The sequence below is a fragment of the Cydia amplana genome, chromosome 15 (genome assembly GCF_948474715.1).
Source record: "Cydia amplana chromosome 15, ilCydAmpl1.1, whole genome shotgun sequence".
Taxonomy (NCBI): domain Eukaryota; kingdom Metazoa; phylum Arthropoda; class Insecta; order Lepidoptera; family Tortricidae; genus Cydia; species Cydia amplana.
The window spans coordinates 11,434,257-11,450,611 of NC_086083.1; the positions used below are offsets into that span (position 1 = coordinate 11,434,257).

Sequence of the window (16,355 nt, forward strand, 5' to 3'; positions counted from 1 at the left end):
TTTTATTCTTTGGGGTGTTAAACATATTGTAATAACACAATGTTAGATACTATATACATACGGTACTTGTTGTGGATATTGTATAGCGTTTTTATTACTATACCCTTGTAGTTTGTAGTACAGAAACTACGCGTGCACGGCAATGGTGTACGGTGCACAGGTTTAGCCTATATAGACGTTTTGAACCGTCGCGTCGCCCTACCTCCTACAGGTGACCCCCTTAAAACAATCTGTACAATCTTGTTTACCGACCTATATGACGTTGGACGAACAAAACAAGGTGTCAACAATCTCTACATGCCGTTGTAGAAACGCATTTAAATGTATAGTATACATAGCTTTAGCGTAAGCCAGTTCATGCCTGAACTGAGCCCCATTTACTTTGTATTAGATATTTTTGATACCTAAGACATATTGTAAAATAATACTGCTTGGCGGGCCATAATTCTGTTGCATAAATTATATAAAATAGAGTTTTATTATATTCTATTATATTCTTTACTTTAAAAACATCATAGTGCTTGATATGCCCAATAGATGACCCCTGCGGTCCCCTATATTGACAAACAGGACAATTAATACATAATTTAAATCAGAATAATATCTAAATGATGTCACATGTTTAAAAGCTTAAGTTATGACGACGCATTTAAAAATATAGGTACGTAAGCAGACGTGGCTCTCTCCGCGACTTCGTCGCGTCGCTACAAGTACCAACATGTGCATGCGGCCCACACCAATTTTGGTGCCATAGCCATAGTAGTTGCCGCGCACCGCTACGGAACGGACGCTTGCTCGCGCTTGCGCCACCTAGCGGTCATATCTGTCGTAATATACGCGTTTTGTTAGAGAGTGAATCTTCTGTACCTAGTACTATTATTTATTCTGTGACGTAAGTACTTAATTTCTGATTTAATATTATAAAATGAAGAAAACAAGCGATCTTGAAAGGAACCTACCTACGCCACTTCAGACTTTTGCTCAGTTGAGCATAAGCTGCTTATAAAGCAGTTTTATTATTAAGTACCTATTTAAGTCAACGTAGGCACCTATTAATAAACAGCTTATTAAAATGAAACTTTTTGAGTATTTTTTTGTATTTTACTTAAATTTTGTCTAGCGAAAGTTTTTCTTTTCTTACACCAGACTTTATTATTGTGAGTAGGTAAGTAGGTACTTACTTCTCAAAAAGTTTTGCCGTGAGGAAATTGTGTTCTTATATATGTAGCTTTAATTTACGGATCGTTGAAATCTGTTATCTAAAATCGACTGAGAATCTTTATACTTTGGAGAATAAAGTTAAAATAGACATAAAGTTTTCGTTTACCGACTGACAGATTAAAACAGCCTTCAATCATAATTGAAAGCATTAAAAGGTACAATACAACATTAATTACTGAACACAGTCCTGAAATAACGTGAATAGCACAAATTGACATTACGGCAGCATAAAGTTACGGGTTGTGCGAACGAAGTTGGGCGAAGTTAGGCAATCGGAAACGGTACGGCTAGTATACACACACAGTACACACTCAGGCGAGTGGATTTACATTAGAGTAGGCCCAATTAGGGGGAAATAAAACCAAGTGTTATGGTTTTATTTCCTTATTATCACACATAATTATGGTTTCATATCTCTACATTATTCTGTACGATAAAAGTAACTTTCAAAACTATCGAAGCTTAAAGTTGATAGCTATATATCTTTTTTCAAGTAAGATGTGCCCTATTTTCGAGACATTGCGGCATTTGTTTGATACGAGTTAAATTGGATTTGTTGCACCTATTTAGTAGGCAATGTACTTTACAAAATCGTATGCATTTGATTTCGTTCAAGTTCAAGTTCGTGGAGCCCTTTAAACTAGTAAAAGAATAATATATTTACATAATTCATTTATATAAAGTGTACCTATATCTAAGGTATGCGCGAAGGTGAACCAAATTGAAGATTTGACATTACAACGTTTTATTATCGACGTAAAAACTTTTGTACGCCGATGTCGCCGATATTTGAGTGGCTTCGCGCCTCCAATAGCAAACATAGCTACAGTAATCGGGAGGCATCGTGATAACATACTCACTAAATAGGATTACAGCACTTTTGCGGCTGCCGCTGATCGCCGTACTTAACGACAAATCGCGAAAATCGGGGACGTCCGAGCTGATTGACCAGAGGCCATACCATGAGTCACTGACAGTGTCAAAACTGACATATACGCTATCGAGAACGTAATTTACTTTCTATACATTTCGTTTGCACTAATATGCGAGTACGATAGAAAGTAAATTACGTTCTCGACGGCGTTTATGTCAGTGCCAAACTGATGGTAGCCGTATAGATGGCGACGAGTGGACGTACCGTAAAATGGGGTGAGTAGGGTCAAAACTGAAATTCAAACCTCGATAACATTTTATTTTTACATATGAAAACTGAATGGTGTATATAATAAGTGTTCCGGACGTTTGTATTTTAGTTTTTATTTTATTTTGGGTAGTTCCATTTCATAACTTTGACGATAAAGAGGAAACCCCACCTCACCCCGCAGTGCCTCGTATTTGGGGTGAGAGGGGTTTTCATACAAAGGTGACTTTGGAAGATTGATGGATCGATTTTTTTTATTATGCGTATTACTATAGCTCCATTTTAAATTGGAATACATTATTTTTGTAGCAGTAGCCTTAAAATCCCTTCTCACCCCCCTCTTAAACCTTCTCTCCCCATTCATAACCCACCTCTCCCCGCGAAACCTACTCACCCCGTTTTACAGTACTTTGAAGTTTTTGTTATAAATTTGTCGTAAGTATAAAATTATAATGGCGGTTTTCGGGCTATCCGGGAAAGTATTTGAAGAGTTCTGACTCGTCGGATTAAATTTAATAGGTGTTTTATTACGTTGCCGAGCGCTTGGAATTTTGAATCAAACGACTGAAACGATTTTTTTATAATGACACTTGTAAATATTCTCAATAAATACGGTATAACAATAAATCAAATCAACATTCAGTAAAATTTACATAATTACTGTATTTTTTTAAGTATTCTTCTCTGTCATCAGAAAACTGGGGTAACAAATGGACACTACGTATAAAGTGGGTAAGACATTTTTATTCAAGTTTTGGTGCTACCAATTAGAGTTTTTTCTTGCAGGGTGCAGCTGTCGATGTGTTCGATTCCTATGTCGACCTAGTTTTTTTAGTAATCAACTGGCGCAGGCGCAGTTCTAACAATACAAACAAGTCAGAATGCAAATAGAACCGTGTTTTTGAAATCTGAAATGCTAGAGTGACGTTTAAGAACAAGTTTTACCTACTACCTGACGTGTACACCCACTGCTAACCTAACCCATTTAAGTTCGTAAACGCCAATCGAAAAGTAGAAAATGTGTCGTAATAATGCGAACAAAAACTCACCTGACGCGATAGAAATGCCCATAAATTATTGGATTTTCGATCGTCATTAACAATTAACCCTTAAATGCATAGTGTTGCCAAATATCTACAAAGCATTAGACAGCTCACAGATTAAGGGTTAAACAAATTATATTTGTTCCTGTATATTATTTCAATAGTAAAACTAATAAATTTTCCGAATTATTACATAAATTTACGCAGTATTTTAATTTATAAAAATTACATTTGTTTATAGACGAAATGTCGGAAAACTTGAAAAAACCTGGAAGTTGATGATTTTTAGTATGTGATTTTGGGCAGATTTTTCGAGGTTTGTAATTATTTTCATAGGAACATCATGAATAGTATACCTTTCTGATGGCAGTTAAGATTTTTCCTATACCCTTTACTACTAGCTATATATTTCCAAAAATATGATTTAGCCTATGCAACTTTTAACACTGATTTCGCAGGGAAAATCGATGATATATTTTTTTTACTATTTTTCCTAGAAACGGCAAATAATTCTGTGATACATATATTAATTTCGGGCAAAAAGAAAAAATCATGCATTTAAGGGTTAAAGATTGGGTATCACAGTACAATAAGGATAGTTAGTATATTTTTCTCCCTATTGGAATATCACTTTAGGACATGTAGCATTATCGTGTTCCTCGTGTCTCCTGTGATTTACCTACTCATAGTCTCTATGGGAAGCGTGTAGCAAGTGGGCGTTTGTTTTGTTGTCCCCTACACTTTTTTTTCAAATTTGGGATTTTTTATGTTATTTCTACTCAGAATCACGAGCTCTTTCTATCCTAATAGGAGAAAAAAAGTGTCCCAAAATTTCCATACATTTTTCGATCTTTCCATTCCGCGACCGCCATACAAAGTCTATGAAAAATGGTGACGTAATGGAAATAAAAACCTTAGGACACTTTTTTTCTCCTATTAGGATAGAAAGAGCTCGTGATTCTGAGTAGAAATAACATAAAAAATCCCAAATTTGAAAAAAAAATGTAGGGGACAACAAAAAAAAAACGCCCATTAACAAATAACGATTAAGTATCACAGTACAATAAGGATAGGTAGTATCTTTTTCTCCCTAGTGGAATATCACTCTAGGAAATGTAGCATTATTGTGTTCCTCGTGTCTCCTGTGATCATTGACAGATATCTAGGGACTGGCTTTACGGGCAATAATAATGAGGCATGACAGGGGCCAGTACAGCGGTGTGAAATCGCCACAACGCGATTGGTTGATGAGTTCGCATCACGCGCGCGATTTGTTGACGAGTTCGCATTACGCGCGCTATTGGTCGCAACTAGTCGCGTTAGACTGCACGATTGGCTGGAATTCGTGGGTAGCACCGCTGAACTAGTACGATGTTTAGTGCCCCATTAGCCCGTCCTTAGATATTATACGTCAATGCCTGTGATTTACCTACTCATAGTGTCCATGGGAAGCGTGTAGCAAGTACGCATTTTCCTCCCTAAAAGGAGGACGCTTCAGGTTCAGGACCTAGCGTATAATGTTATTTGATTTTCCTGTGTGGTAGGTACAGTCGCCTTCAGATATATCGGAACGGCCGAGGTGCTCAAAAATATCTGAACACGCACTCTAGCGCCTTGACAATAGAGGCGTGTTCAGATATATGTGAGCACCTTGGCCGCTCCGATATATCTGATGGTGACTGTACCTACTTATTTCTTAATGGCATCATAGTCTCCTCGATCGGTGTGAAATATGAGTCAGTAGGTCCCTTCATCCCTAGGAAAAGACATCACGTAGGTCATACTGATGCTGGTTGTTTACCGAGGAACTAACTAGGTACGAGTATTTACTTACTTCTTAACGGTGGCATAGTCTCCGCGGTCCGCGTGTAGTAAGTACGTTTTTTCCTCCCTAGTGAGAGGGCGCTCCAAGACATGCCGCAGGTCATGCTGGCTGTTCCGCAGCGCCTCCTGCGAGCTCCCCAGCAGCTCCTCTCTTGAACCTTTGTTCATTTTCGCCTGTAAAAAAGTAGTATTGTTAAGCAATAGCAGTAATTTTATGGTCATTCTCAAAAAATATTCCTAGGATCTAATTGCCGCGACCCATACACAATGTATGAAAAAGGTCTTGGCAATTAGTGGCAACCGCAGACATATGGGGCATTATCTATGAAAAGGGACCTTATTGTCGATGGCGCTTACGAAGCATCGTTAATAATGGCGTAAGCGCCTTCTACAATAAGGTCCCTTTCCATAGATAACGTCACATATTCTCAAAGAATGAGCTTTTAGCATTAAGGTTTCTTTTATATAAATATAACAAGATTACCTGTACCTATTTTGCATTTACCTACTCGCATTGTTTAATTATGCTCAAACTGTAAGTAAGTCACTCTCAACAATTACCTATAACTGAAAGTCAAAGTACCTACAAGTTCTACAACCTAAAAAGTAGAAAGAAATGATGTAAATCTCCAGCAAGATTTTTTTTTTAATATAGCCCCCAATAGAAATGGAGTAGAAAGTATTAAAAAAACTCGCAAGAAGAAATCTAGTCATACTTTTGACAAAAAAAATTGGCCAAATTACAGACATGTAGGAGTATTTTATTTGCAACAAAATATAATCACAAACGATATTTTCCCTTAACATGACTCAATACGTGACAATCGCAAAAGTTTACATCGTTTACACAAAAAATAACTCCGGCATTACAACTTGGAGGAAACCGGTTACGCAATTTAAAAGATTGTAAGCAATTTATTTTCTCAACACCTTTCGCAAAAGTTTAAATCAATCTATTAAAAATAAACGAGATTCAGGAAAACGGTTTTTCACGCTCTGATTGTTAGGTGTTTACTGTTTTCCAATTTTTTTTTTTTTTCTTTAGCCTATTTTGGTGTCCCACTGCTGGGCAAAGGCCTCCCCTCGTTTTTTCCACTCGACCCTGTCATCGGCATTTTCCCACCATTTGGGGTATTTTTCCAATTACTTACCTACAAAAAAAAAATCTATAAGTGGTCTCAAAATTGTCCACAAACAACTTTTAAAGTTTTCCCGTGCCGGCCTGCGTGTCATCTGTTTGTCCGCGGTATAGCTCGGCAGGAAACTCCAAATTATGGTGGGCTATAGGAATTTAAATAAAAACTATTGTTAAAATTAATAAACTAATACAAACTATCTCCCCGCGGCATGGTTCCGTAGATGCTGGCAGCATGTCACGGCTGTATCGCAATACTAATCCGCTGAACGAGGAAGCTGCCAGGAAGCCGATTCTCTTTTAACAATTTGATATAGTATTCATATTATTTTGATACGACCTTGAGATCGTGAGAACCATTCAGCATTGGCGGCTGACGTATTTCGCTATAGGCTAGTGGCAGTTGTATTCGGCGCCGAAACCCCTGTATTAAGTCTTCTTTCATTTTGCGGGGATTAGCTGGCGTTCCGTGGCGATGAAACGTTAATGTAGTGTGTATATGTAGGTGTAGTATGTACATGGAAATAAATCAGATCTAGGTATTTGTTTTCAACACGTAAATAAAATGGTAATCTGTGAATAACGTAGGGTTGAACCAGTTTACTTTATAACATGCTCCTAGCGATTATAGCGCAAATTAATTTGTTAAATTTATTTTATTTTATTTTACTTTATTAGGTACACTAAACAGATGTCGTACAATATCATGGGTAATACAATTGCACATTATGGCTTAAATCTAGCACGAGATCCAAAACAAGTGTACACAGCATGTTTTACAATTTAGCGGAAATATTACAAACTAATTAACACCATATTATAGCTACAGTAAAAAATATCAGAGAAGAAAAAACTATCTAAACTCCTAATAAATTCCTATGTTTTGGATACAGGATTAAAGGTAACAAATGAAAACGTATGTGTAGAAAACTCGATAGTTTAAAACTATTAATTCCATTACAACATTTATATGTTCACCGTATAAATTATAGTTTCCGGTGAACGTAGTACTAATGCTCTCAAGGCAAGGTTATTTTAGCATACCATTTAAATTATCAAATTAATGGTGCAACAAGAAGTCCCGAGGAAGCTACATTTAATGGAAGTTATTACGTTATTAGATAGACTCGTGCGGAGAGATTAAAAGAGGCGCCAATTTCAATGCGTAGGTCATAGACTAGGAATCCTCTAGACTGAGCATAGTAACGCTACCCCCTCTGCCACTTCAAATAACAAGATAGTACTTGTTATAAATATGGTTTCGAGCGGGTGATGGGAGTAGAAGTCAAACACCTTATGGGTGATAGTATAAGAACATTCTGAACGTTTATTCTCTAAATGCCTATTGTTTTATACACGTTAGGTTGCGCTGACACAAGCAATATGCGTTTATGTCGCAGTAAACCAAAGCGTTACTGCTAAACACTAAAAGTGGACATTTACCACATTACACCTCCCCCGAAAGTTCCTCTCACCGCCGGGGTGGCAGAAGAAAAAATTTAAACGCATGTTACTTGTTTACAATTTTTTCTGAAATTTATAAAAAAAATATGTTAATAAATTGTATAGGTAGGTATAATAAAACAGTCTTTATTCAGCTTGGTCCTTATGGTCCTTATGTGTCGTATTAATGTCGTAGTCCTTGTAAAAAAATATCGTTAATAAGGAAATATTATCTTCACTTAAAATGTTATTATCTCTCAAACGTTAAAATATTAATTTACTTCCTTTTCTCATAAAATATAAATCTCCTTCTTTAAAAACATTTACCTACACTTTATCTTTAAAACATTTAAGAATAAGAATAAAGATCAATTTATTTCAGCAAATAGGTTACAGATATACCAGGGGTCTCCGCACTAGGCAATGCCTGTATCGCGGGGAACCAAATTACAATTAAATATCGGAGCTGTTACATTTAGTCTAACATTTAGTAAGAAACTACTTACGACTAGTAATCTTAACTACAAAACTAAAGCTAACCCTAGACACAATATTGAAACTAGATCCTGTCAAATATGTCTTCTGTCTCGGCATAATTTTGCGAGTGCAGCAGTATGAAAAGTAGTTTTTTCGCTTCCATTTGAGTACAATCCCTGAGGTTACATAGTTTGTTTATTGCATTGTATGTAGACGCTCTGATGCAATCACCAAAACGTTTGCCAAATGCTGAATTTACTCTTGGAATGGGTAAATTGAAAACGCGTTTTTGTGTTAACTTATTATAGTCCTTTAATAATTTAGACGATTTATGTGTTTGCAAGCAAATTTTGTGAATAAAAAGTTGACGAACGGACAGAACTTTAGCTTGAGCAAAGAGATCAGCAGTTGGAAAACGGAAAGGTTTTTTGAACATTACTTTCAGCACCGAACGTTGCGCTCTTTCAATTTCTAGCATGGTAGTCTTTGCTGCACTGCCCCACACCCCAATGCAATAACATTTAGTATTCAACTTTAAAACATTTATAAACATTTGGTATTCAACTTTAAAATATTCACTCTCGCTGTTTATAGTTACGGTATCTCCCATAATTCTGATAATAAAATAAACTAATGCCGTATTAAATGTTAAGCCTTTCACGGACACCTATAAGGTCGACTATGATCAAGGACATAACTGGGTTGCGCCCCTGTGCGCACCCTTCACCTATCAATGCTATCCATAGCAATTCTTCAATAAACTCCTAGGGCATGGTCACCCTTTATCAACTATAAAATGGCATATCAGGCCAGGCTGTACGGCTCTGCCTGTACCTAGAGACACAAATACATTAAGACAATAAGTCTCCTACAACTTTCACGGAGGATACTGTATATCACACTATGATCAAGTACGAAGGACTAGTGCTCTAGCTATAAGGTCACATTTTATAAATAAATGTGCCTAAACTCCTTAAAACTTTCAAACTTGTACCGTACTGTAAGCTTTCTATAAAATAAACATTATTATTTAACTTCCAAAATTAAAAAAAAAACGATGTAATAAATCAAACTTTCGCTGTATATCAGGTGATCAGTCCGATACGTAGCTAAAGTATCAATCATTACTAAGAAACAATAAAATAATTTTATTGAATTGAGTTGTTAATTATTTAATCGTTATGCGATGTATCAAATTTCATTCATCGCTTATTAAAATATTCTAACTCGCGGCAAAGTCTCGCGGCCTAGTTAAGTTTTCTGTCGACGTGCGCACAACGTGTGGCACGCGCTGCAAATTGCAACATACATGATTGAGGACACTATTCGACACTTTTAATTTATATATTATATTATGACTTCTTATGAAAATTTTTTATGCTCGAAACGAAATTGAGTTTAGCGACAACCTTTAATAATTATGAACGATTTAAATATGACTGCTACTGAATTGGAAAAAAATGCTGGCTTTTAGAGAAAATTAATTAAAATCATAAATTACATGTAGGATTTACATCCTATTGCTGCGTGGCTGGCCGTCCTCGGCTTCGTCTTCGTCCGGTCCGGTGCGAGTTCCCGTCCGGCATTCTTGCTGCTGCTGGCGTGGCCTGGCGAGCTGGCACCTCCATGTGGCGCTCGCTTGACGCTTCGTATGGCTGGCTCTGCTTACGACGATGTTAGTGGGCCGGGATAACCCTGGACTCCTCTTGAAATGGGCCGGGATAACCCTGGACTCCTCTTGAAATGGGCCGGGATAACCCTGGACACCTCTTGATTTGCGAGCCGGGAAACCCTGGACAACGCTCTTCGATCTTCGCTCTTCTTGATTTCTCGTGGTTTCCGATTTTTGATGTTGGTTGGTTCTTCTCAGGTTGTTTCTTGATTCTTGATAAGCTGGTTGGTTCTGACTGCGTGGATTGGTGTTGAAAAAGTGGTTCTTCTGTTTTTTCCTTGCTTGATTTTTCCTTCTTTCTTGAGTGTTAGTTCCTTGTTGGTTCACTGGTCTGGATCGCCATCAGATAACAGGATAGTACTTGTTATAAATATGGTTTCGAGCGGGTGATGGGAGTAGAAGTCAAACACCTTATGTGTGATAGTATATTATATATAGTTTAGTTATTATATATAGATAGTTTATGTCGCAGTAAACCAAAGCGTTACTGCTAAACACTAAAAGTGGACATTTACCACATTACACACTTATACGGTAGTTTTACTCCATCTTCGAGTCAATCCCGTGCCGTGATTGGTCCGTGTCTTTGAACGGACCAATCACGGCACGGGATTCGCTCACCTCGTCCCCCCGCACCCCCGTATTTTTGGCAGCATCGGTTTCATGAAATAATTGCTCTAAACTCAGTCTAGAGGATTCCTAGTCTATGGCGTAGGTATACAAATACCGACATACTTTTGTACTCGATCGTACCGAGCCGTAAGATCTCTAATGAAATTAGGTTTTTTAAAATAAAATAAAAATGGAATAATTCACCATCATACCGGATTGATGATAAAAACGAACACTTTTACCAGTATTTTAATTTATATTCATTTGTTACCAGCATATAAAACAACCAAATACATTTATGGTAAAATATGTTTACGCTACCTTGACGTGTGCAATTTAATACCTTGACTGTGTACCTGTGTAAGTGTGTACCTATTGATCTAAATTTGTCTACACAGTTTTTACAAGAGAGAAAGGGCGTAACGTCGCACTTGAAACGTAAAAAAATAATAAAGGTAAGCGTAGATGGGTCATTCTCTGAGTATATGTCTGCGTTTGCGTCTAATTTCCACGACTCTTTTCATACATTTTGTATGGGACGCGGCAATTAGACAACAGACATATTTTTTGAGAATGACGCAGATACGGGATATAATTTAATTATAGTTTAAAAATGAGATATTAGTTCCCTCTATTCGTACTCACAATTTCATCAGTCAAGTAGACGTAGACACCTCTAAAACTCTTACAATCTCTCAAGTAATCGATATTAAACTTTCGTGAGACATTTTAAACACACACACAAGTACACAAGTACATTCACAAAAATCACAGTAACACATATATACAATGAGAATAGAATACAAATCAATCTCGTTGAATGATTTAGAGTAACACCAGACTTTCATCGAGTAAAGATAACATTTGGACGAGCCAAAAGTAATGTAGGTCATATCATTTGGTCAGTTTAATATCGACAGGAAGCCGTTCCACTTTGTGATGCTAAAATGATTAAATGTAGCTTGCTCGACATTTTTGTGGCAATCTATTTCTAAAATAATATATACCTACAGTCAATATTTAAGATGTGTGACCAATTTAGTAAAATAATCGGCTTTATTGCCTTTATATTAAGGCCGACTAAGTATACATATTTTTGGTAGATTGTTTGATGATCAAAAACATAATCCAGCACGTCGCTACTCGCAAAACGAGAATTTTTATGCTATGAGTCTACCGAAGTCAATTTTTGATGGATTCGTACTGACTCAATATTAGGTGAGGGTGGGGAGGGTCGATCCCTAGGGGACACTTGGTAAACTTCATTTTTAATCAAACCAAACGAGATACATTTTTTTGCACTGGTAACACTCATTCATTCGTTCCTAACTTCACGTTCTGTCATGGCACTGTATCGGAAAAGTCAGTGGTTCAAAAATGGCGGACGGTGAAATATTTTCTGCGTACTATATTAAATTTTCGGTAAGCTTTAACTGGATTTATTTTATAATATGAGATGGAAATGATGTTAGTGAGTGTGCTTATTTTATTTGTTGTTTATTGAAGTGATGATTAACTTAGATTACATTGATATACGCGAACACACGTTTCGAGTACGGCACGTTTTATAATCTTACTATGTATGGGGAGACTTTGTCTTTTTCTTCAGGGGAGATATGATTCCGGGATCATGTCACCCCCAAAGCGATCAAGTATACATTGTAATAAATTTACTTACAAAATGATTCATAGAGCTATCATAAATATTTTCTTTTCTTTAGTAAATCATGCCGCAAAAGTACGACCAGAGAAACACTGATTTAAATTTCAAGATTTTTGACTCATTATTGTTTATTAAAACGGGATTTAATGGCGTATAATTCAGTTTTTAATTATATAACCGACTCCGAACTCCGAAAACGGAATTATCCCCGTGGCCTTTGAAAAGACTAACTAAAGTTGACATCAACATTTTACGAACTACCCGCACATGGTCTTGTTTATCAAGTTAAACGTTTTACACACAGGGGATGTTACTCGGTCGACAAACAACACTTATAACGATATTTGGTTTTCAACCGGCGATATTTGTTTTTATGGATAAAATGCTATTTCAATGGCTTTCCGACCTTATGTACTATAGAACCGACGGTCCATAGAAAGGATATTAGGATTATGCAGCTCAAACACCGTCCTCGAAAAGTGAGCAGTAAATTTCTAAACTTATCTATTATAGTAAACAATAACGACCAGAGATGGGTAAAAAATTTAAAATTGCTGTAGGTATCTGACGCTAAAAATACCTTCATAATAACTTTAAAAAATTTAGCTTGTTACAAGAAATTTTATGTTAATAACTCAGATTTTTTTTTTTACTTTTATTTTGGTTCAAAAATTGATTCCCTATTTTATGTTGTTTTATGGATAATACGATTACATTGTTTTTTAAAAGTACAAGATTATGGATTAATATGTGTTTGATATCTTCATATATTAATTTTCTGTAGATAAAGTGAATAAATTAATGTAGATACTACCCTCGAAATATGACATTGCCGCTTAAAATCTTTTTACCAAGTGTCCCCAAATCTGGAAGACTTGATCCCTATGGCTTAGACATCTGATTACCGGAAATACAACTTCAAAGCATGGAAGATGCAATATATATATGTTTGCTGTGTATTTTATAAATTATAGATGCATTGCTAATAGCGATCCGAGTTAAATAATCAATGAGAATCTGGTATGGGGAGACATGGTAAAAATCTGTTTACCATGTGTCCCAAGAACAAGGGTCACTTGATCCCCCTAGGATCAAAGCTCCCGACCAGGGGTAAACAAGTCTCCCTTACATAGGGGACACATGGTAAAAGTCAACAGTATGGGTTTTCATTAAATAATGGTCTAATTTATTGCACAAATCTGTTTTAATTCAAACTATTAATGAAGAGATAAATTCTGAATCGTATGGTCTATAAAGTTTTTCAATACTACAAATAGTTAAGAAAATGTATGCTATAAACAAAAGGGGTGATCAACCCTCCCCAGTTTCCCTACAGAGACGGTAATTTCAAGAAAGGTTTAAAAAAAATACTCAAACACACATAACTCGTAAGTAGAAAAAGGGGCGAAATTCTAATTTTGTATGAGGGATCAACCCTTCGCGCTTTCGTTTTTTAAATATTCCGCCTTTTTGTACTGAAAAAGTGACTGTGCCAGAGTATAGTGTACATATGTTTTGGATTCCCGTCGTTATTTTAGCACCGTTTTAACATCTAAGTAACTATCTTATTATAATTGTTTAAATAGAGGCCATTACATCTCGTTTTGAAAATTACCCTAAAATATATGCCTTGATCCCACGTGGATCCCACCTTGTTGACAAAATCATTTTGGATTCCCGTCGTCATTTTAGCACCATTTTAACATATTATCTAATTAACTATCTTATTATTATTGCTTAAATAGAGGCCATTACTTCTCGTTTTGAAAATTACCGTAATATATATGCCTTGATCCCACGTGGATCCCACCTTGTTGACAAAATCGACAGTATCGATGGAGCCATAATACTCAAAGATTGATTGATTGTTTTTTTCCGCTTTTTCCGCAAGATATGTTTACAGGTGACTGTACCCTATAATTTGCGCCGTTGCGAGGTTAGTGGAAATAATTAAATGTAATTGGGGCATTATCTATGAAAAGGGACCTTATTGTCGATGGCGCTTACGCCGCACAGCGTCACGCGGCATTGTATTTATATCGGAGCATCGTTAATAATGGCGTAAGCGCCATCGACAATAAGATCCCTTTTTATGCATAACGTCACATTTAAATCAACACATACAAGGACGCCTAAAGGTCAATAAACTGGCCGTTTCAATGATTCTCCTTCTCCAGTACTAAAAGCAATACGTTTGATTAACCATCGGTAAACTTTATGTCTTTGCAATAAGGTATATTATCAGTTAACAGAGGGTTTAGCGCGAAAATAGAAAATCGCAAATTCGTTATCTGTCTCTCTATCGCTCGAATATGCAAGAGTGAGAGAGAGCTATAACGAAATACCGACTTACCGACGTTTGATTTTCGAGGTAAACCCTCCCCTCTGTAGGCTTTGTATGGACGATGATACTTGCCGTTTACCAGTAGATAACGTTTTATATGTGCCGGATTTTAGGTTTCACGCAGTTTTTACGAACTCACGACCGTAAATTTAATTTACGGTGTTTTAATTTATGGCTTTTCAACTTTTTCCAATAAATCTTTCGAGTATTTCTCCTTCGTGCTACATCTGTCATAAAGAATAGATACATATTAGACCGAGATAGATATATAGATAGATATATCGAATCGTAGATAAGTCTGCAACGATTTTGATAGCACACAGTGCAAGTGTTATGTACCTAAGTATTTATACGTCATAATAAATTTCATGTTTGACGTTTAAAATAACACTTTCACTGCGTGTGCTATCAAAATCGTTGCAGATTTGTCTTGGTCTGAGTCTAATAGTTATGATTTGTCAAAGTTTACCGTTTTGAAATTACAGGAGACCGCAGCGCTGTGTTAAGGAGCCCGATTGAGATGAACAACTTGTTAGAGTTACTAATATCGAAGAACACAAGTGCTCTCATCGATCTGCCGAGCCAGATCGTGATAATATATTCTTGGGCAATCCTTAGGCATATATTGAAATGCCTAGGAATTTATTAATATGGCGGATTTGGCGATCGGCCGCCGACGTATATAATATTACAAATGCGAAAGTAACTCTGTCTTAGGTACCTTAAACCGATTTTGATAAAATTTGGAATGGAGATAATTTGAGACCCGAGAAAGTACATAAGATAAGTAGTTTTTAGGTATCAATAATGATTATCACCACGTGTAATATACTTACCTTTCTTTTGAACTTAATTACTTAATGGAGCTAAAATTAGCTTAATTTATAAAAAGCCGGTGAAGTCTAGAACTTTAATTTACGTCTTCCCACGCCATTCACTTCTATCGTTTTTGAACACAATGATAAAGATAATGGATTCCTTTCATAATTATCTTAATTATGAATTTATTAAAAACAAACTGGTTACTCCAGTTTGGCGCATAAATGTAACATTGTAATTGTTTTATATGAATAAATGAATTAATATTAATAATAATTATGTCCGTGGATCAAAGTGTAAGTTGAAGACTAACAACATAGTATAATAGGTACAATAATAAATTGATTTCTGTGTCTCGCAGGAAAGCGTGCAGGTACTATTTAATTAAATACAATAGAAAAAAAGTAATTAATTAAAGCTGGTTGCTTTGCGCTTGCGGAATTCTATGTTTTATAGTAAAGCAGTGACGCTTTTCATACATATTTTTCGTACAATAGACCCGCATGTTGACATCTCTATTGCACTCATAATAATATTGCTGTCGCCCATGATGCCGGGGTCAGTGTCACTGTGCGAGCGAGCGTGACATCAATATAATAATGCAAATGCAATAGAGATGTTAACAGCAAGTCAATTTACGAAAATCTATATGGAAAGCGTTTCTTCTTTAGTCACAATGCATGTAATTTATTTTTTAGGTACCATTCTTTTAGTTTATACTATAATATTTACCTGTATTATTCCTATGCATGCATTTGTAATATTTACGTGTAGTCATTTAGGTACTATTCATAAAACACTTAGCTAGAATTAAATATTTTGGTTTAGTCACCAAACAATCTAATCTGAGATTTAAAAAATGAATAAAGGAGTAGTTACTTGCATTTAAAAAAGATTTGCCCATAAGATTCGGTATTTCAATACAACTTAACAACTCACATTGCACAAACCTAGAGTAATT

The 16,355-nt window shown here is 36.1% G+C and overlaps 1 protein-coding gene across 1 annotated transcript in view; it reads right to left on the reverse strand.

Moving 5' to 3' along the window:
• Positions 1 to 16,355, reverse strand: part of LOC134654589 (transient receptor potential protein) — a 68,761-nt gene that overhangs the window by 36,226 nt on the left and 16,180 nt on the right. Inside the window, exon 2 of the mRNA XM_063510058.1 lies at positions 5,240 to 5,403. Coding sequence (XP_063366128.1) covers positions 5,240 to 5,397 — 158 coding nt within the window. The 5' untranslated portion in view covers positions 5,398 to 5,403. The remainder of the gene's footprint in view (positions 1 to 5,239; positions 5,404 to 16,355) is intronic.